General features: G+C 36.3%; 2 protein-coding genes and 1 long non-coding RNA gene across 4 annotated transcripts in view; 1 reads left to right on the top strand and 2 right to left on the bottom strand.

Moving 5' to 3' along the window:
- The window catches only part of si:dkey-8e10.3 (serine/threonine-protein kinase SBK1), a 426,835-nt gene that overhangs the window by 95,117 nt on the left and 310,184 nt on the right, over positions 1-21,534 (bottom strand). The gene's annotated exons all lie outside the window — the stretch shown is intronic.
- Positions 1-21,534, top strand: part of LOC125806217 (uncharacterized) — a 185,599-nt gene that overhangs the window by 67,099 nt on the left and 96,966 nt on the right. The gene's annotated exons all lie outside the window — the stretch shown is intronic.
- Positions 1-21,534, bottom strand: part of ptpn18 (protein tyrosine phosphatase non-receptor type 18) — a 44,148-nt gene that overhangs the window by 18,627 nt on the left and 3,987 nt on the right. The window contains exons 2-12 of one of the 2 annotated variants that reach the window (XM_022670618.2): positions 9,727-9,835; positions 9,216-9,292; positions 7,595-7,690; positions 6,996-7,034; positions 5,739-5,807; positions 5,294-5,356; positions 4,521-4,663; positions 3,044-3,110; positions 1,961-2,038; positions 1,774-1,842; positions 838-932 (exon numbers count right to left, since the gene is read on the bottom strand). In XM_022670618.2, coding sequence (XP_022526339.2) covers positions 838-932; positions 1,774-1,842; positions 1,961-2,038; positions 3,044-3,110; positions 4,521-4,663; positions 5,294-5,356; positions 5,739-5,807; positions 6,996-7,034; positions 7,595-7,690; positions 9,216-9,292; positions 9,727-9,835 — 905 coding nt within the window. The remainder of the gene's footprint in view (positions 1-837; positions 933-1,773; positions 1,843-1,960; positions 2,039-3,043; positions 3,111-4,520; positions 4,664-5,293; positions 5,357-5,738; positions 5,808-6,995; positions 7,035-7,594; positions 7,691-9,215; positions 9,293-9,726; positions 9,836-21,534) is intronic. The other variant, XM_049486223.1, reaches the window with a different exon arrangement.

Genomic DNA, 21,534 nt, shown 5'->3' with positions numbered 1-21,534 from the left:
GGCAATTTATGAATATTACAAATCTTCTTTTTCGTACTCTAAATGCATTCAGCGACACAAAACACATAGTAACTATTGCAGCTTGCTCTTATAGCCTATAACACTGAGATCAGGCTATAAATCACTATTATACAACAAATACAGTATATAAATCCCAAGAGAAGGCAGCAGCAGCAGCCTGGGGGGAAAGACTACACACTGATGGTGAATTAGAAGTGGGAGGACGTGCCCAAAATGCAAATAGCGTGACCAACATCAGGAGAAAACACTTCAACTAAAGGGACAAAATGTTCGAAGTAGTTGGCTTGGCTTTAATTGGGTTTAACTACAATTTGTACATTTTTCCAACACAGAAACATAATAAAGTTAGTTGAGGCGATTAGTTTGATATATATTTTTTAAGGTGCAATTCAATATTTGTTGTATTTCAATATTGTAAACATTGTAAATATTTTCTGACTTAAAAATCACATTAAGGAGCCCAATTTTAAGTTTTTTTTTTTTTGTTTTTTTTTTTGTGCAGCAATACTGAGCACCTCCCTCACCAAATGATATCAGAATCGCTCCTGGATTCGGACGCAATTGTTCGGCATAAGTGTGAAAACTCTGAAATCTCCCTGGACGCACATATACAGCTTTATCTCTCGTAATCGCCGCTGTTTTATCCTGTTTACTGGATGTTTTGTTGCATGCAGTTTTCTTAAATTGGCCACTCGCTGTTTTCTGTCCTGTGGTTCTTAATCACAGAGACCGCAAACAACCCAGCATGCTGAGACTGCTACTGTGTTTTTGTATGTGTGTGTGTGTGTGCGCATGTGTGTGTGTGTGTGTTATTACCTTGTCGTTGGGTCGAAGCTTCTGTTGCCGCCGATGGAGACTGACCTCACTGCTGGTTTTGGAGGAACCACATTGCTGTAGAAAGACGGAGATCCCTGAAACGCCCAAAGAAAATAGAACTTAAATAGAACTTAAAGAAGGACAGCAGGAGAAGATCAGCCACGATCAAACCAACCACCCAGCTAAAGAGTGAGGAGCACTCTGTCAGGGTGTAGCTGGGGCTGTTGCTCCAGTATTTGCATAGAGGAAGCACGTTGCGGGTTTCCTGCTGCCGTCGGTTTTATTTAAGCACTCAGATGTTGAGGAAGTAATGCGAGAGATGCCATAACAGATAAACGGCTTTCGTCATATTTGGACAGAATCTGTTCTCAAACCTGAAGCACTAAAACAATAAAATGTGAGAATATGAGAAGTAGGACACGCTGATGAGCTTTTATTATGAGGAAAAACATAAACAAACTCTTTATTTGGATGGTCCATAGTTGACGCATGGTTGATGCTCAACTGACATTCAAGTAAATGTCCATTAAATGCAATTGAATTGCAATTGCAAGTTGTGTAAGTGTAAATTTGATTCCCAATTGGATGTAGTGCTATACCCCGATGCATATAAACTTGAGTGAATTCCCATTATTAATCCATAAGGTTTAACATGATGTTGGACCACCCTTTAGTAGTTACAACATCTTTAAATCTTCTAGTAAAGCTTTCCACAAGGTTTAGGAGTGTGTTTATGGGGATTTTTTTTTAAAAAGGAGATCATTCTTCTAGGTCGTCATTGAATATTGTTTTCGCCATAGTTTTCGATAAGGAAATTAACACTGGTTCAAAGACGATATCTGTACATGTGCGGACGGGGCCCGAGATCACATTCTGCCACACGATTGGCTGATTGCATTAATAAAAAGGTGTGGTCAGTATAAACTATAATCCTACCCTCTGCTTCTGCTTCAGGAACTTCTCAAACATCTGAGCCACAGTGTGAAACACAAATTCATACTGCTCCTGAAATAACATGCACAAAACAATCAAATCAATCAATATTCAATATTCAGCATCAAATAAATAAATAAACACAATAATTAATAGCCATTAATATTATATTAGGTTAGATTTACTATACCTTAGTCTGAACAGCTGCTGGTCTTTGTCTCCTCAGGTCCAGAACGATGTCCATGATGCTGAAATCTTCATCAATTTTCTGTCAAATAAAAAACATGTTGTCTTTTTGTCTTTTATACCTTTTTTCTTTTATTATTCTATTTTATTTTATTGTCTTCTTTATAAGCCGTTTTATTCCTACATTTGAATGGTTTATGTTTGGTATTATTTGCTTTATTTATTTTTTTTATTTAATGTTGCTGCTTTGTTGTTGACTGCTGATCATTTTTAATACTTTTATAGTTTGCTCATATTATATTCCTCATTTTGTTCTAAATTTTATTTTATATTATGTAAATGCTGAATTTTCATTTTCAGTCTATATTCTATGTCTTGGCTCGGCTACACTGTAAAAATGAGGGCCACCCTTAATGCATTCCTAGTTTAAATAAAGGTTTTTTGATTTTAATCATCTATCTATCTATACTTTTAAAGCTGTCCTAGGAAGTAAATATCACTGATTGGTGGAAACTTCACACTAGACCTCGAGCAGTTTGGACTGTGTGTCTCTCCACTCTTCCTCCAGACTCTGATCCCTTGATTTCCTTTAAATGAAATGTGAAATTTACTGATGATCATTGATGGTTTGGAGAGACATGTCTGTCATCTGCTGGTGTTGATCCACTGTGTTTTATTATCAAGTCTAAATCTTACAGCAATTCATTCTTTCCTCTGCTAGTGACAACTTTTATTATGTAGATGTGGATTTCATTTTCCAGCAGGACTTGGCACACTTTGGCCCACACTGCCGAAAAAGTGCCAAAAAGTGGTCTTTTATAATATTTTAATTTTCTGAGAATTTTCTGATTTTTTGGGTTTTCATTGGCTGTAATGCATCTATATAATATAAGAGTTTCACATTTAGTTTCACACACCTGTATATTTTACACCTTTTTACTACATATATGCATTCTGTGGTTACCTTAAAAGCACTAATCATTTTCATGAGGTAACTGCAGGACTCTGAGAGAGAACGGACACATTTTTACACTCATCGTTTGGTGACTCTTTCCTTCTTTCTTTCTTTCTCTCATTCTTTGCGTACCTTTTGCTGCAGAAGGTCATTAATGTAGTCGATGGCACAGATCACCCCGGTCCTTCCACAGCCGGCGCTGCGAAAGCAGAGAAGCGAGAGGCAATCAACCCCAATCACTCAACACAATCCAGCCCATTCCTGCCGCCGCCGCCGCCACTGTGGAGGTCAGCGAGGAAGCGGCGTCCATATTGTCGGACAGAGCGCCTCCCATACATTATAGCGCGAGGGTAATGAGCGAATTTGTGCAGAAGTCTGCGAGTTAACTGGCTGCCGCAGCGCTACATCAGGTGCTGAATATTTAACATGTCTCGCTTCATTCAAATGGCGGGATTAAAATGCATGGGGTGGGGAGGTACAGAGAGCGCCTCACTCTGATGAATTTTCATGGGCAGATGGGTCATTTGTCAGAGGTGGTGAAAAACAGTCGGTTAGTCATGGAGAGGACGGCCAGTTTTGAAGTGTGTGACTGAGAAAGCTGTTGATGATTTGATTAGTGCGAGTGTGTGTGTGTGTGTGTGTGTGTGCATGAGTGAAAAAAAGACAGACAAACAGACTAGAGCTTAAATCGGGCCCTAAAAATCCAACCCGACCCGGCCCGAGCCATAAACTGTCTGTTTTCAGGCTGTTTAAATGATCGAAATGTGTTCAGAATGATGTCAATTAACACTGCAACACTTAAAGCTCCACTAGGTAGGATTGAGAGATTTTGTGCTCGTGGGCTCCCCCTACAGTTGTAGAGTGTAATAAATGTTTTAGGCGTATTTTAGTTTCTCTTTCTCGTTTTCTGGCTTTCACAGACATATTCGGTCTCTTTCCAGCTTCTGCCAGAGTGTCTGTATGTTAGTTTGTAAAGAATGAATCAGTAGTCCTTGTAGAACTGTTAGAACTAAAGGTCGGAAAGCAGGTCGCAGTTCTCGCGAGCGTTTGTTCGCGGCCGCCTCAGAAAACTTACAGAGTCTGATTTGAGCTCAGAGGAGCTCCGGCACAGACACGAGAGCACCGCTGTTCCTCCTATTACACCTCAATGCAGTGCTGCAGTGAGTTTCAAGCTGTAATTTTACTTCTGTAAAAGGATCAAAAATCAAGAAAATCCTACCTAGTGCTGCTTTAAGAAGCATAGAACTATTATTTAATTCATATAATTTATAAATAATTTAACAAACACGAAAACAAAGGGTATTCTATCACTAAGTTTATTTCTTTTTAGTTAGTTTTATAACTAAATATAATTTTATCTAGTTATATTTTCAGTTTATTATTTCTATTTTCGTTATTTCGTTCGTTTTTTGTTAACAATAATAATTGGTTACTTGGCTATATTGTGATTATCACGCCAGAGCTTTAAATAAAATAAATATATAATTAAAAACACAGACGCCTTCATCTCAGACTATTTTCTGGAGCCCGACCCGACCCGGCCCGAGAAATGAGGTGGGTTCGGGTAGAGAAAATAAAGGCTCTAAAACAGACAGACAGAGAGACAGACCTGCAGTGGACAAGTAATGGTCCAGTATGGTGACGTTGTCTCATACTAGTCAACTCCATCATTCCCAGAATGCCATCAGGCACATACGGTATTCCATGATCCGGCCATGCAGTGTACTGGAAGTGAGACACAGTTCGAGTTTCCTGCAAACAGAAATACACTCTTAATAAACGGCTGAGAGGCGTTCTATGAGTACCGCTATCAGCCGGTAATGCACTGTAACCGAAGCTCTTCATGTATTACTCAAAGAGCGCAGCTACAAACAGAGCAGCAATGAAACTATGATAACTTGCGTTAACTTGAGTTTGTGTTTATAACCAAACATCATATTTTCTTCTCCTCTTTAACTTCTTTAAGATCTAGATTCATTTTTTCAATGATGAGCAGCCTTATCAAACCTAGTGACAGTGCAGATCATCTACCGCTCTGGATTTAGTGATAATGTGGGTTTAGAATGATTTCTAACAATTTTATAATTGTAACAATGAGTTACTCCAGTATTAGAGTACAGATACAGAATTTTAGTACTTAAGTACAGTAGTAAAGTAAAAGTAATACTCCAGTAGATACAGATACAGTACTTTAGTACTTGCGTACTAAAATAATTTCATATGTTTTTCTTTATAGTTTAAATGAATTTAGTTTGACTAATACTCCAGGACATTGGTTAAAAGGCCTAAAAAATGTGCCAATCACTGCCTTCCTATTTTTACTCCACATTCCCCTCCAGTACAGTACATCCCTGTCAGAGCACTTGCACGTGTGGAACGTACATCACAGTATTGCACCGCCAACGTCCGCACTATTACTTCCTCATTCGGGCACGACTCTTCCACCTGCAGAACAATTACAGCACAGAGGAATTTCAGCATTAGCACTTCCTTTAACACAGCATGTGTGGTGGTCAATAATAATAATTTTGAGTCATCCTCAAAAAAATACTAAATAATACATTTTCATTACTTTTTATATTTTAGACATTTAGAGCTGAAAGAATTCTGCATGGAGGAATAGGAAAAATCTTTCTCCCAGTCAATCTCAGATACTGGTTGTTAGATACTGGTTGTTAGATACTGGTTGTTAGATACTGGTTGCCAGAAATAAAGACAAAGTGTATTTTGTCACTTATAGAATCAATAATTACATAATAATAAATATAATCATAGGTAATAGAATTAAAACCTATAAAAAAAACAGTTTTGATTAAAATGTACTCACAGTTGAGACAGTGAAGGGCCCAAAAGTGGACGGTTCTGATAAAGAACCCCAGTAGACCTCACATTTTTTCTTCAGAGAGAGAGAGAGAGAGAGAGAGAGGGATGGAAAGTGTGTGAGTAATGGGATTGAATATTGATCAGTGAATGAATTATACTGGCATGCCAAAATTCATGAGACAGGGACAAGTATTATATCCCAGAACTTGAAATTGAATGTAAATGTGATTTCTGAGCTATTTGTTTGTTTGTACAATCATTAACACCCACTGCATTGTCCACTGTGGGTGGTAATGCCTTCTCTGAGCATGTTGGCCAGTTTTCAACCTCACTAACATGATAAAACCTCGCAAGATATACAGGTATGGGCTTTTCAAGCCGTCCCGTGAGATGACGCTTCTTGACGGTTGTTTTAAAAACTGCTAACCAATGAGGTTAAGCGTATAATAAGTGTATAATAAAAAAAATAATAAAATAAAACATATTACTTTCTATTTTTTATGTGTAAAACAATAAAAATCTTTTTCATTAATATTTCTTCAACAATCATTAATACATGTAGGAAAACATCTAAACTTGTGAAGAGATGTACTTAAAAGAATGTATTTAAAATATGTATTTATAAGTGTACAACGTAATACATATAAAATATCAGAATAGACCTACACATAGACCTGAACTTCAGGAACAATGGGCCGAATTAATCTTAACTTTTTTTTTAAAGAGACAAATTGCCGGAGCGTTTTGAAGAAAATGTGGGATCATCTGTCCAAAACCCAAAGCTGAAGTGGAGGTGGACCATGCAACATGACAATGACTCAAAACATTTCACTGAATTCAAGTCCAGATCTTAAACTATTGAGATCTATTGAGGTGCTTAGGGGTGATTTGATACAGACTGTATATGTAATTAACACCTGAGACCTTTAGAGCTGAAAGAATTCTGCATGGAGGAATGGGAAAAAAAAAAAAAACTTTCTCCATGTCAATGACAGATACTGGTTGCCAGTTACGGATACAAATGTTTACCTTATTAGACATAAGGTTATTTTAACGAAAAGGGAAAATTCCAGCTAGCAGCTATACTTAACCATTTCTTCTTAAAAGGATATTCTAATTTTAATGAATTAATATTTTACAAATAATATATATAGACATATTTTTTTAGTTTTATGTATTAAGTCACTTTGCCCCATCTCTCAATATTGTTTAAAAGAAGTCAATTTTGTTCATAAAGACAGAAAAACAACAACAACATTACCTTCCCCATCTCGAACTCCTTACAGGCCATGACTATGACCTACAAAAACAGAATAAACTCTCTTAATCATGCAAAAATCCAAACAGAGGCAGTTTAACCATGGCTACATTATTTATCAGCTACGAGCATCAATTTTTAAAATACACTTTACAGTGAAGAACAACAGCTTTCTTACTTACTTTCTTACCAAATCCTCAAACATCAAAGAGAAATACACACAAACAATAAATTATCTACTGTAATCGTCTATTTTTCCCTTGTTATGTTATGTTTTCTAGTCAGACCCTGGTTTATCTAAACAGTTGGGTTTAAACAGTGTCACAGTGGATCAACACCAGCAGATGACGGACATGTCTCTCCAAACCATCACTGATCATCAGTAAATTTTACATTTCATTTGGAAAAATCGAGGAAGCAGAGTCTGGAGGAAGATTTTTCATTGAAATAAACCCTTGAAATAGATCACTCTGTGTGTGTAATACATCTATATAATATAATATAATATGAGTTTCACATTTTGAACTGAATTACGGAAATAAAGTAACTTTTCAATAATATATATATATATTTTTTTGAGATCATCATCTACCTGCATTTACCTGAACATTATACTGCCAAGTCATACGCCAGAAATCCACCACCGTGCTGCTCAGAGGGCCCTGAGTGGCGATGTATGTCTTATTCTCAGCCGCCCCCTAGTGGAAACACAGGATCATATCAACAACAAGACCTCCTGCTACCAATTTGGCGTACATATATACATATATATATATACATATATATATACAGCTCTGGAAAAAAAAGTAAGAAATCACTTAAAAATGATGAGTTTCTTTGATTTTACCAAATTGAAAACCTCTGCAATATAATCAAGAGGAAGATGGATGATCACAAACCATCAAACCACCAAACTGAACTGCTAGATTTTTTTGCACCAGGAGTAAAGCAGCATAAAGTTATCCAAAAGCAGTGTGTAAGACTGGTGGAGGAGAAGAACATGATGCCAAGATGCATGAATTAAAAACTGTGATTAAAAACCAACCAGGGTTATTCCACCAAATATTGATTTCTGAACTCTTAAAACTTTAGGAATATAAACTTTATTGTTTTCTTTGCATTATTTGAGGTCTGAAAGTTCTGCATCTTTTTTGTTATTTCAGTCATTTCTCATTTCCTGTAAATAAATGCTCTAAATGAGAATATTTTTATTTGGAATTTAGGAGAAATGTTGTCTGTAGTTTATAGAATAAAACAACAATGTTCATTTTACTCAAGGAGAGAGAGATTGATAGAGTGGGAGTGAGCGAGTGTATGAAAGAGAAAGCGAGAGCAGGAGAGAGACTGAGAGGAAAAGTGAGAGTCAGAGAGTAAGAAAGAGAAAGAGTGAGAGAGAGAAAGAGAGTGAAAGAGAGAGAGAGAAAGAGAAAGAGATTGATAGAGTGGGAGTGAGCGAGTGTATGAAAAGGTGAGTGTGTGAGAGAAAGAGTGAGAGAGGGAGAGAGACTGAGAGGAAAAGTGAGAGTCAGAGAGTAAGAAAGAGAAAGAGTGAGAGAGTGAGAGGGAGTGAGAATGTGAGCGAGAGAACTTTCTCCCAGTCAAGAGAAAGAGACAGAAAAAGACAGAGAGATTAATAGAGTGGGGGTAAGCGAGTGTGTGAAAGAATGAGTGTAAGAGAGAAAGAGGAGAGAGAGTGAGAGGAAAAGTGAGAGTCAGAGAGTAAGAAAGAGAAAGAGTGAGAGAGAGAAAGAGAGTGAAAGAGAGAAGGAGAGAAAGATGAAGAGACAGAGAGAGAGAATGAGAGAGAGCAAGAGAGAGAGAGAGAGAAAATAAGCGATAGTCAGAGAGAAAAGAAGAGAGAGTGAGAGAGACGCTCAGATGTAGTGTCTGCTCGAAGGGTTATTTCTATTTGTGAAAAATTGACAACCCCAGCATTAAAGTGTTGATACTGAACTTGTTACCATAGCAACCCATTCAGATACAAATCTGATTCGTCTGTAATCTAAACACAGCTATCAGTGCCAATTTTTACTACAGTTGTCGCATGCATGACAAGACAAAAAATGCAAGACAAAAAGTCTTTCAGCTAGAAAAATAGGATTTGGTCTAAAGTCTTATAAATACAATAATTAGACAATAGATTAAAAAAGCTTATGTATTTTTTTTATTTTAGTAGGACCAAAAGTCATGGTATACTAATAATGACCCTCTTTTGAGCTTTACCGTGAGGAAACTGGCGTTAATATAATCAGAATTATATTCAGGTGGGGTTGGGCTCAGGTAGATGCGGGTCTGGTCATCTGAGAAAAGAAAAAATAAATTAACGCTGTTTAGAGTTACATTATACGTCTCTCAATCCACAATAACAACGGATAACAATACTGCCCTCATGTGGTAGAGTAGGGTTTGATTCCCAGCTGGAGACCACGCTTTACCACTCTACACCTTAAATAATACCCTGATATGGCCATGATACATGGTAACTACTAAATAATTGAAAGTGGTTACTAAATACTTCATTGTAATTACAAAATAATACATAGTAGTTACTAATTACATCATTGTAATTACAAAATAATACATAGTAACTACTAATTGATGGTAGTAACTAAAAACGTCATCGTAATTACTAAATGATACATAGTAGTTAGTAAATAAAATATGGTAGTAATTGAATATTTTACAGTAATTCTTGAATATAAAGTACGGTATATAATAATAGTATGTTACTCACAGGGCAGAATGTCCTTGTATCGGTTTTTCTTTATGTTTTCTTTGAGTCCTCCCGTCTCAGTGGTCAGTCCATACTTCTCTTTCAGAGAGCCGTTCTGTTGCCGAATTCTCTGCATTTACAGAAAAATAGAAACAGTAAAACATCCCTATTATATCACGATATGGATTTTTAATAGCACGATCTTTCTGTGTCACGATATATTGCATACGATATAATTTTGCCCACCCCTAGTCAGGACCCAACAGGACCACCACAGAGCAGCTATTATTTGAGTGATTGGTCATTCTCAGAACTGCAGTGACTGTACTGGCAATGGTGATTAGTGTGTTGGTGAGGGTTTTGAGCTGGTATGAGTGCTAGATCAGACGCAGCAGTGCTGCTTGAGTTTTTAAACACCGCAGTGTTGCTGCTGGAAATGAAAATAACAGCGTCTTGTGAGCAGCACTGCCAGTGATGCCCACTGATGGTTTTGCATCAATAATTGCTATCACATGAACCTCTTTTCTGCTGAATATGCAGTGTTTTTTTTTTTTTTTATATAAATTCTAGGATACAACATGGTGCTGGTTGCGTAGTACTTGTAGATAAAAATCTTAAATTACCTTTTGGTATATATATATATATTAGGGGTGGGCGATATGGCTCTAAAATAATATCACGATATTTTGATATTTTATTATTTAAGTTTTTTTTGCGATAACGATATACTTGGTGATATAGTAAAAGAGAAAAATAGTTTAATAATTTCAGGAATATAGTATAAAAGTATAACAGTATAATCAATGTGGCAAAATAAATAATATAACATAAAATAATATAATGCAGCAAAGAATATTGCACAATATTTAGTGCATGCATTAAAAACTGCAAACTAAAACAATTTTACAATAAATACACCTAAAGCTTCACAGTAAATAATAGACTACTTTTAAGACAGAACATCTCTATTATATCACGATATGGATTTTTAATATCATGATCTTTCTGTGTCACGATATATTGTATACGATACATTATTGCCCACCCCTAACATATATATGTATATATATATTACACGGCAATTAAACATTTTAAACCTTGAATAAATGCATTTAAATCCTCAAAGAAATGCAACCTGGACACTAGAGACATTTACTCCCACAACGCAGTATAAACAAATGAACAGGTGTCCCAACACTTTTGTCCATAGAGTATAACTCATGATGAGAACCTGAGCTTCTACAGATAGAGAACGGAAAACAGCAGTCTAAAAACATCCCCCGCTTCACATAAAAATAAAATTAAAAAGTGAGAGCAGGTTATTTGCAGAGGCCTAGGTACAGCTAACCGCTACGCTATGCTTGCGTGACACAGCAATACATATATATATATATATATAAACATGACAGACAAGCATAGAGAGACAGAACCAGAAATAAACCCTACAGCAGGGTGTTTCAACAGTCAATGACCTTTTACACGTTTACTATGTGAGAATGTGAATATAATTAACTATAATTAACTAAATCAGGCTTAGATCACTATCTATTCACTGTAATATTCCAGTCAATTTTTTCGCTAAACATCAGCCAGATTTCCATCATTTTAGAAGATGTGGTGGGCTCCAGTTCAGAATATGACCACAAGATGGTGCCTTCTTATTATAGACCCAGAAATATTAGGCTTTATTACAGGAATTAAGTGTTTTAGTTCCATAAAAAAAACATATTTTTAATATCTGTATGCATGAAGAACACTTCAATTGATAAAGAACCTCCATATACCATACATATATATATATGTGTCTATATATAGTGGAGTCCAAAATTATTCAGACCCCTGGCAAATTTTGACTTAAAGTTACTTTTACTCAACCAGCAATTTAATTTTTGACTAAAAAAACGACACAGGCATCTCCCAGGAGATATTACGATGATGTACAAGAGGCATCATTGTGGAAAAAAAATATTTCTCAGCTTTTATTCACATTTGATCAAAAAGTGGCATGTCCAAAATTATTCATACCCTTTGCAAAGTGTCACAGTCTATGGGAAAACCCAAAGTTCTATACCATTTCAAATAGTTCAAGCTGTTTTAAAGCCTCCTAATTAGAGGCCGACCGATCGATCGGCCAGCCGATTTAATCGGCCGATTTTTGTTATTTTTTTATCAATCGGCATCGGCCGATTTTCTTATTTGGCCGCGCCGATTTTAATCCGGCACATCTGCGGGCAGCTACTTGGAACGCAGCGCAAGGTTTCAAGAGTGAGCAAGACTTTCAACGGGTAAGGCATCCATTTTTACAATCCAGTGTCCCAAAGTCTATATTTTCTCTCATGATTAGTAATCTGTGATGTTGCTTCATTTACTGAAAAAGAATAGAATTTCAACTGCATCGGTGTTGTAGCATTTCTCTCCAAACGAAACTATGCTTAGCTTTGATGGCAGGAGTGCATTTGGAATGCGCCCTGACTATGCAAGGCAAGCCCTATCTATAAGCTCTAGTATAAAATAACTGACGTCTCTTCTTCAGAAACGAAAATCTAAGTAAATAAAATCAAATTAACACTTGATATTTTCAGTATTTAAATTATTTTTAGACGAAATGAAAAAGGGCAGGACTAAAACTGTTTAAGGATATTCGCAGCATCAGCTGCGCTGAAATAATAATTACTGGTTAGTCAGGATTAGAGGACTGTACTTCTCCTTATATATAAATAAGCTTTATTGTAAACGAATTAATAAAACAAATAGTTTCTAAAATAATGGAGTTAAAATAAAACATCTCTTTTTCCTTCACTACAAACAGACATTAAATCATGCCGCCTCCTGCTGTTCTGCTGTAAAACTCACCCGTTTAAAGCGGTTTGCGCTGTTAGATATTAAATGAAACGATGAGCAGAATTTTCTGTTTTGTCGGGTTCTACTTTAGAACCCCCTCCAGACTTTTCTGATAAAAGCTCATTTTATCCTGAACCTATAAAGTCCGCGCTCTTCAGCTTTCTCAACTCATTTTCCGCTCACGCACCGAACCTCCAGTACAGCTGATGAGACGCGTTTCTCTGGCTAAGGAGCTCATTTGAAGAAGAAAAAAAAACAGATAAAGCTATATTTAAATTACAGCACCTGTCTGTTTTTGCATTATTTATAATTTTATTCTTAATTTAAACGTCACCCATTTTTGTAAAATAATAGCTGCAGCCCTAATGTGAACATTTTATAACATTGTCCTCCCATGTCCATTCGTTTTCAACTGCATGGAGTTGAAGAAGAAATGAGCTTTGCCGTTTTGGAGTAACTATCTAAAGTTGTCACATTATGGAAGTCTTCTTGCACTCTGTTAAACATATTAAAATGAATAATTAATAGACTAACAGACTGCAACAAGTCATACATTTGTTAATTAGTAGGCCCCTACAGTAAATTTTATATAATAGCCAACATAATATTTCTACTATAAACATGAATATATAGTGTATATAGAACATATGTTATATAATGAATAAAATAAAATGTTATGGATAATACAATCTAAATAAAATTAATATTTTTTTATTAACATATAGTGATATAGTAACATTAAAATCACTATAAAATGCTAACCTTATTTTCAATAAATTGTGTGAAGTTTACAACTGTTGTGCCTCCTCTTACTAGTATGATTTTAAGCATGCCAAATAAGTATAATACGATAGCATATCGGCCCTAAAAATCGGCAGGTCACATCGGCCATCGGCTGACTCTGACCACTAATGATCGGTATCGGCATCGGCCTTAGAAAAACCCATATCGGTCGGTCTCTACTCCTAATGACCCTGATTCATTGGGAACAGCCGTTTTAATCAACTCAACAGGTGAAAAACACCAGCTCTCTGCAGTTGGTTTGTGGACAGTCATGGCTAAGACAAAGGAGCTTACTAAGGATGCTTACAATCAGGAAAGGGCTATAAGGCCATATCTAAATGTTTTCCAGTTCCAGTGGCTACAGTGCAAAGTATTATTAAAAAAATACAAAAAGTTCTGCACTGTGGAAAATCTCAGAAGATGCGGTCGGAAGCCAAAATTGACACATGTGCTGGCCAAGAGGATAGTGAGAGAGGTGAAAAAAGATCCAAGGATCACCACCAAGGCCATTCTGGTGAATCTGGTGTCTCTGCTGGTGGCAACATCTCAAGGAAGACAGTCCAACGATCAGCGCACACTGCTGGATTCCATGGACGCAGACCAAGGAGGACGCCACTTCTCCAGAAAAGGCACACAAAAGCCCGCTTGACCTTTGCAAATGCTCATCTGGACAAAGAAGAAGAAGACTTCTGGTCTTCTGTTTTATGGTCAGATTAAACAAAAATTTAATGGTTTGGTCACAATGACGTATCCTTCGTTTGGCGTAAAAAAGGAGAAGCCTTCAACCCTAAGATCACCATCCCCACTGTCAAACGTGGTGGTGGGAACCTAATGTTTTTCAGGACCATGAAACTTGATCGCAGTAAATGGCACCATAAAAAAAGCGCAATACATCAAGATTCTCAACAACAACAACATCAGGCAGTCTGTAGAGAAACTTGGCCTTGGGAACCAGTGGACATTTTAGCATGACAACGACCCAAAACACACAGCAAGTGGTGCTGTGGTGAAGAAATGGTTAGCGGACAAAAGCATTAACGTTTTGCAATGGCCCAGGCAGAGTCCTGACTTGAATCCAATTGAGAATCTGTGGAGGGAGCTAAAGAACAGGGTGATGGCAAGGAGACCCTCCAACCTCAAAGAGTTGGAGCTCATCGTTAAAGATGAATGGGCAAAAATACCAGTGGAGACATGCAAAAAGCTGGTGAGCAATTACAGGAAGCGTTTGATTGCTGTAAAAGCTAATAAAGGCTTTTCTATTAATTATTGAGAAGGGTATGAATAATTTTGGACATGCCACTTTTTGTTCAAATATGAATAAAAGCTGAGACATATTTTTTTTCCACAATGATGCATCATCTTGTACATCATCGTAATATCTCCTGGGAGATGTCGTTTACGGTCAAAAATTAAATTGCTGTTTGAGTAAAAGTGTAGGGGTTGGGCTCGCTCTAGTAAGTGAGCCCTCTGAACCAGGTAGTAAACAGACCCAAGTGCAGGACAATAGAACTGAAAGCAGGTAAACTCAAGAATAAAACACAATTCAACAGAAATAGGGAAGTGGCTGAGAAAAGCAACTCAAAAGGAGTTGATTTTAAGAATAGGTTGACAAACAACAACCACGCCGAATTTCTACAAATTCTGAGAAACACCATTCTCCATCAGCTGTGGCTTTTTATTTCTAAGAAGAAAGTTCTTAATGATAATGATGGTTAATGATGATGTTTTTCCTTGATTTTACTAAATTAAAAACCTCTGGAATATAATCAAGATGAAGATGGATGATCACAAGCCATCAAACCACCAAACTGACCTGCTTGGATTTTTGAACCAGGAGTAAAGCAGCATAAAGTTATCTAAAAGCAAGCAGTGTGTAAGACTGGTGGAGGAGGAGAACATGATGCCAAATAATAAAATGAATATGAATAATCTTAGGATTCACCATCAAAGGGCATCTTAGAGATACTGTACATATGTAGTGAAAGCAACTCTGACCTGTGAACCACATTTAAATTGAAGTTTTAATTCTGGAACTGCTGGTGGTTCCTCTTGTTTCCTCTTTTCGAATGGCATAAGCAACTGAAACGACTGCCTATGCAGTGCATCATGGTAATAAACTGCACGGTTCTTGTCTGGATTTAAAATTTTCTCAATGGTCTGTATTGTGTGGGATGAAAGCTGGTTAAAAAAAATGAGAGTTTATAGGTTTTCACTTTCAAAGTGTCATTTGAACTCAATAGGGAGTAGGAAGGATTCAAAATATTCCAATTAATGGTGAAAAATTGCTTTTGTGATCATCCCTGTAAAGCTAAATATATTAATTTTGTATTACATTTTTTTCAAATTCTACAATATAAAGTTTTACCTGAAGACTGCATGGCATCACAGTGTGGGATGCAATTTCATAAGCTCCTGAAACCAGTGACCATTTCAATAGGACAATGCTAATCCGCTTGCTAATGCTATCGCCTCAATAGCTTGCCAGAAAGCATGTTGGATGCTATTGGGAGCAACATCATCAACAGTCCACCCTTACTAAAAAATGGTATATATATATATATATATATATATATATATATATACCAAACCTCTACTTATCTCTATATTTACCCACCCCTAAAATGGATTTTAAACTTCTACAAATTCTGAGAAACACCATTCTCCATCAGCTGTGAAAGTTCAGTTTTTTTTTTTGGTGTCGTGCAAAGTTTTAAACTGTCTGCTGAATAAGCTCTGGTATATTAAGAGGACGCATATCGTACAGCGTTATCTGACACATAAGAACAAACCAGCTATACTAAGAAAAAATAGAAGCTTGTGACAATTGAGGGCTTTCAAAAAAACCACACACGCATTTGTATCAGAAGCCGACAAACCCCCAAAGACTTGTGAGAAACTCACAACAACTGTGATGCGTGGAGCTATAACTGGAAGCCTACGTGTGAAACTGTTCACTTTTTAGACGTTTAAGATCATTTATACACAGGGCGAGCCTGCAGACAACTATTACAGCTATTATGAATTATGACTTTTTTTAGGTAAACTTTACTTAATAAGAGTCATTTCCACACTGTAAACTCAAACGTTGATTGAAATCAAATGATTTAAGTCTGTTTTACATAAAATTTGCAAAATTTCTAAACAATACTCAACTATTTTACTATTATGATTTAGCTGAATTGAATTTGTGGGTACATATACTGTACTATTCAAACTGAGATCTTTTTAGTTGAACCAACTTATATATATATAAAATAACTGAGTTAATTCTGTTTTGCCATTAACAGCTTCTTTTCCATTGGCTTCTGCCACAATCTATTTGCATACTGGGCGTGTCCAACAGTTTCTGACTAACACTCACCATCAGTGTGTAGTGATTCCCCCTGGGTTACCTTAGAAATAAATCAGTAAAATTCCCCTTTAGTTATAATAAATTAACTTGATGTTTTAATTTATGCTAACTCAAGTTTTTATTCCCCATTACTTAAAAAAATTGATCAAACCGGCTGCCTTAAAAAAGTTAAGTAAACTCAACTTATTCGGTCTTACAAAATAACACAAATATAAAAAAGTTAAATCAACTTCCCCTTTAGTTATAATAAATTAACTTGATGTTTTAATTTATGCTAACTCAAGTTTTCATTCCTCATTACTTCAAAAATTGGAGCAAACCGGCTGCCTTAAAAAAGTTAAGTAAACTCAACTTAACCGGCCTTACAGTAAAACAAAAATAAAAAGTTAATAATGTTAAATCAACTTCCCCTTTAGTTGTAACTTTTTAAAGTTTTTTTACCCATTACTTAACTTTTTAAGGCAACCGATTTCTAATTTTTTTTAAAGTTAATTCAACAGATCTGGCCACCATAATAATTAAGTATGTCAAATTATGTTTTTTATACAAAACCAAATGCCCATTTTTCCTAATTTTAACCTCCTATTACTCCAAAATGCTACAGTAATATCATATATAGATTTATGTGGTGTGATTTTGCTAACATTTGGCTTCACATTACTCACATTACTCAAATTGCTACAGTAAACTTAAACTTAAAACATACTTATATTTACAGCTATGAAAAAAAAGAGACCACCTAATGATGATGTTTTTCCTTGATTTTACTAAATTAAAAACCTCTGGAATATAATCAAGAGGAAGATGGATGATCACAAGCCATCAAACCATCAAACCAAGCTGAACTGCTTGGATTTTTGAACCAGGAGTAAAGCAGCATAAAGTTATCTAAAAGCAAGCAGTGTGTAAGACTGGTGGAGGAGGAGAACATGATGCCAAATAATAAAATGAATATGAATAATCTTAGGATTCACCATCAAAGGGCATCTTAGAGATACTGTACATATGTAGTGAAAGCAACTCTGACCTGTGAACCACATTTAAATTGAAGTTTTAATTCTGGAACTGCTGGTGGTTCCTCTTGTTTCCTCTTTTCGAATGGCATAAGCAACTGAAACGACTGCCAATGCAGTGCATCATGGTAATAAACTGCACGGTTCGTGTCTGGATTTAGAATTTTCTCAATGGTCTGTATTGTGTGGGTTGAAAGCTGGTTAAAAAAAATGAGAGTTTATAGGTTTTCACTTTCAAAGTGTCATTTGAACTCAATAGGGAGTAGGAAGGATTCAAAATATTCCAATTAATGGTGAAAAATTGCTTTTGTGATCATCCCTGTAAAGCTAAATATATTAATTTTGTATTACATTTTTTAAATTCTACAATATAAAGTTTTACCTGAAGACTGCATGGCATCACAGTGTGGGATGCAATTTCATAAGCTCCTGAAACCAGTGACCATTTCAATAGGACAATGCTAATCCGCTTGCTAATGCTATCGCCTCAATAGCTTGCCAGAAAGCATGTTGGATGCTATTGGGAGCAACATCATCAACAGTCCACCCTTACTAAAAAATGGTTGCCTGAAGAAATGGTGACTTCTATTTACCGTATTTTCCAGACTATAAGGTGCACTTAAAATCCTTTAATTTTCACAAAAATCGACAGTGCGCCTTATAATCCGGTGCTCCTTATGTATGAATTCTACTAGTCAGGTATTAAATAAGGAGCAGAATAACCAATCCATTGAAGTACATTGTTATAAGGGTGAGTTTTCAGTAAAGTTTCTCCAGCACTAAGGCTGGATACAGCCGAATTAGCATTAGCCGCTAGCTGTATATTGGACTGTGGTCTGAGTGTTTGTTGTGTTAAAACAAACCTCAGTGGCTGATGCTAATGCTGCTGCACCCAGCCTTAGTGCTGGAGAAACTTTTACTGAACACTCACCCTTAGACAAATTATTGGAAATCTAAGCTTACTGTAAATAAACGAAAGGAGAAAAAGCTGTGTAGATTAACATCCAGTGATCAAAATGTTTTTGTTTTAAGAATTACAGTTGTGTTTACTATTAGAAGCGAAACATGGCAACACTCTTGCTCACTTTGATGTAAGTACCCTCACTAGTGTTGCTTAATGCGTCTTATAGTTGGAAATATATGGTATTTTCATTAAAAAGAGAACTGGCAAGTTCTTTCTTCAATCACCAGATCCATCTGGATCCATCTGAAAGCACACTGCACCACAATGCACGTTTTAAAAGTACTCTTCTGCATGCCCAGGTGCAATTACACATTCTCACTAGAGAGAACCACTAAAAGTACCACCAAAAGACTATCGCTTTAATTGAATACACTACATGGTATCGGTATGCTGCCATTCTTTAGCAAACAAACAGATAGCAAGGCTGATTATAGGGGAAAAAAACATATTTTATGACAGTACAGATATACCGAAAGTCTAAAGTTCAGTCAGAGATGATAAAAACTGAAGCTTCATGCTGACAAATCAAAAGAGAAAAAGAAACCAACTAAACTAACGAAAGCAAAACATGTGCGCTCAACAAATTCATGTAAAAAAAACAGCAGAAACAAACAGGGAACTACGACGAACAGAAGAACACAAAACTAAGATACTGAACCAATAGTTCAACCGATAATGCTAAGGAAAGAACAAACAGGGAACTAGAAGTATGAAAATAAGAGAAATGACAGTAAACAATGCAAGGCACATAATAAAGGGCTAACATTGGGGAATGACATTTAAGAACTATGTGGAGTCTATGTATATATATTAGGGGTGGGCGATATGGCTCTAAAATAATATCACGATATTTCAGGGTATTTTTGCGATAACGATATACTTGGCGATATAGGAAAACAGAAAAATTATTATTTAATTTCAGGAATATAGTATAAGAGTATAACAGTATAATCATAATGTGGCAAAATAAGTGATATAGTATAAAATAATATAATGCAGCAAAAAAAATTGCGGAATATTTTGTGCATGCATAGAAACTGCAAACTAAAAGAATTATACAATAAATACACCTAAAGATTCACAGTAAATAATAGACTACTTTTAAGACAGAACAGCCCTATTATCACGATATGAATTTTTAATATCACAATATTTCTGTGTCACGATATATTGTATATGATATAATATTGCCCACCCCTAATATATATATATATATATATATATATATATATATATATATATATATATATATATAACATTAGAAGCTATAGTGTTATAGGATGTAAACAGTGTTTTTTAATAAGCTTCTTGAGCACTTTTAAGTTATTAATGCCTCGTTTTAAATGACAGGGCTCTCCAAATTCTGGCAAGAAGGTGTGGAGCTACTTTGAGATACCTGGGTAACGGTGTAAAAAGTGATATATCAGGGTAAATTATGCTCCGTATCACCCAGTCTGAAGGGTGTTTGTACAAACTGTTAAAATTTCTGGATCTCTGAACGCTGTGGGAGAGCGGAGGTGTGCTATTTAATCAAAGGTGAGTATTGAGTATTTATCATGTTTTATTAAGTTACACCAAAAGTCAATTTTACACCGGAGTTCTCCTTTAACGTCTATAACATTATCATCAATACAAAGATGGCGGCGCTCAGAGCTGAAGCTATAGTGTTATAGGATGTAAACAGTGTTTTTAATAAGCTTCTTGAGCACTTTTAAAATTATTAATGCCTCGTTTTAAATGTCATTCCTCTCCGGATTCTAGCAAGGAAGTGGGGAGTTACTTAGAGCTGGATAACAGTGGAAAAAGTGATTTATCAGGGTACATTATGCCCCATTTCACCCAGTCTGAAGGGTGTTTTGGACAATTAAAATTTCTGGATCTCAGAACGCTACTTTTTAACATGTTTTAAAACACCATATTTTACACCGGGGTTCTCCTTTAATCAGATTCAGTGCATCAATCTGTTTTCACAGCGTGGCCATAGAGATGCGATGCTAAGCGGTGCTACACTAAAGCCGTAGCATGTAGAGGATTTGCTGGCTCTGTATGTGTCACAATGAAAGCCGCAGTGCTGTTCTTACTTCCTTGCTGCAAAAGGAGAAGAGATCAGCAGCACTCAGTGCAGCGGCGCCGCTTTCAGTTTTAGCCTGGATTGCGAGTTGCTGGCCGTGTGTTACCTCAGAGGTTGTGGAAGCTTGTTTAACGCTCACCGGTGGCGCAGGCACTTCCTGTAGGCAGGCAGAAACTGGGCCAGATGTCGTCTGAACGTGGCTTAAACACAGTATAAAGGGACGGAGCCGTGGGTCTGTTTGAGCTGTGGTGAACATTAACCAGTGCATTCTTTAAACAGTGCGCAGCAGATGCAGCCCTTAATCACCACAAAACCACAATAGATTCAGATTAAAAGCATGAGTGAGGAGACTCACGTGCCTGAAATTAACACCTTCCTTTAGAGTTTAGCAATAACACATGCAAAAATAGTGCATTAGCTCATTTACTTTTACAATAATTTATCATAGCGCTAGATAGGGACGTCACAATCACATTTTATGTGATTTTTAATGGCGCTTTTGTGCGTCTCAGCAGAGGATACTGACCTTCAGCAGCTCATTTAAGGGAACAGCAATGTTGTTTTATTCTTTATTCTGTCAATTTTTGAGTTAAGCGACGAATTTAAAGCTCTTTTGAGCGTTTTGAGCGTTTTTGAAATGGCAAATCTGAGTGCCTGTGACCCAACATTTTTGAATATCGTGAACAATATTATACCCTGAAATATCGTGCCACCCATCATATCACCCACCCCTAGTCATCACATCAGGGTACTACTACTACTTTTCTACTGTTTTTAGCAAAAAAAAAAAAAAATCACACTGTTT

The sequence above is a fragment of the Astyanax mexicanus genome, chromosome 12, assembly GCF_023375975.1.
Source record: "Astyanax mexicanus isolate ESR-SI-001 chromosome 12, AstMex3_surface, whole genome shotgun sequence".
Taxonomy (NCBI): domain Eukaryota; kingdom Metazoa; phylum Chordata; class Actinopteri; order Characiformes; family Acestrorhamphidae; genus Astyanax; species Astyanax mexicanus.
Note: the sequence above shows the minus strand (reverse complement) of the source record. Positions and strands in the feature narration are given on the sequence as shown.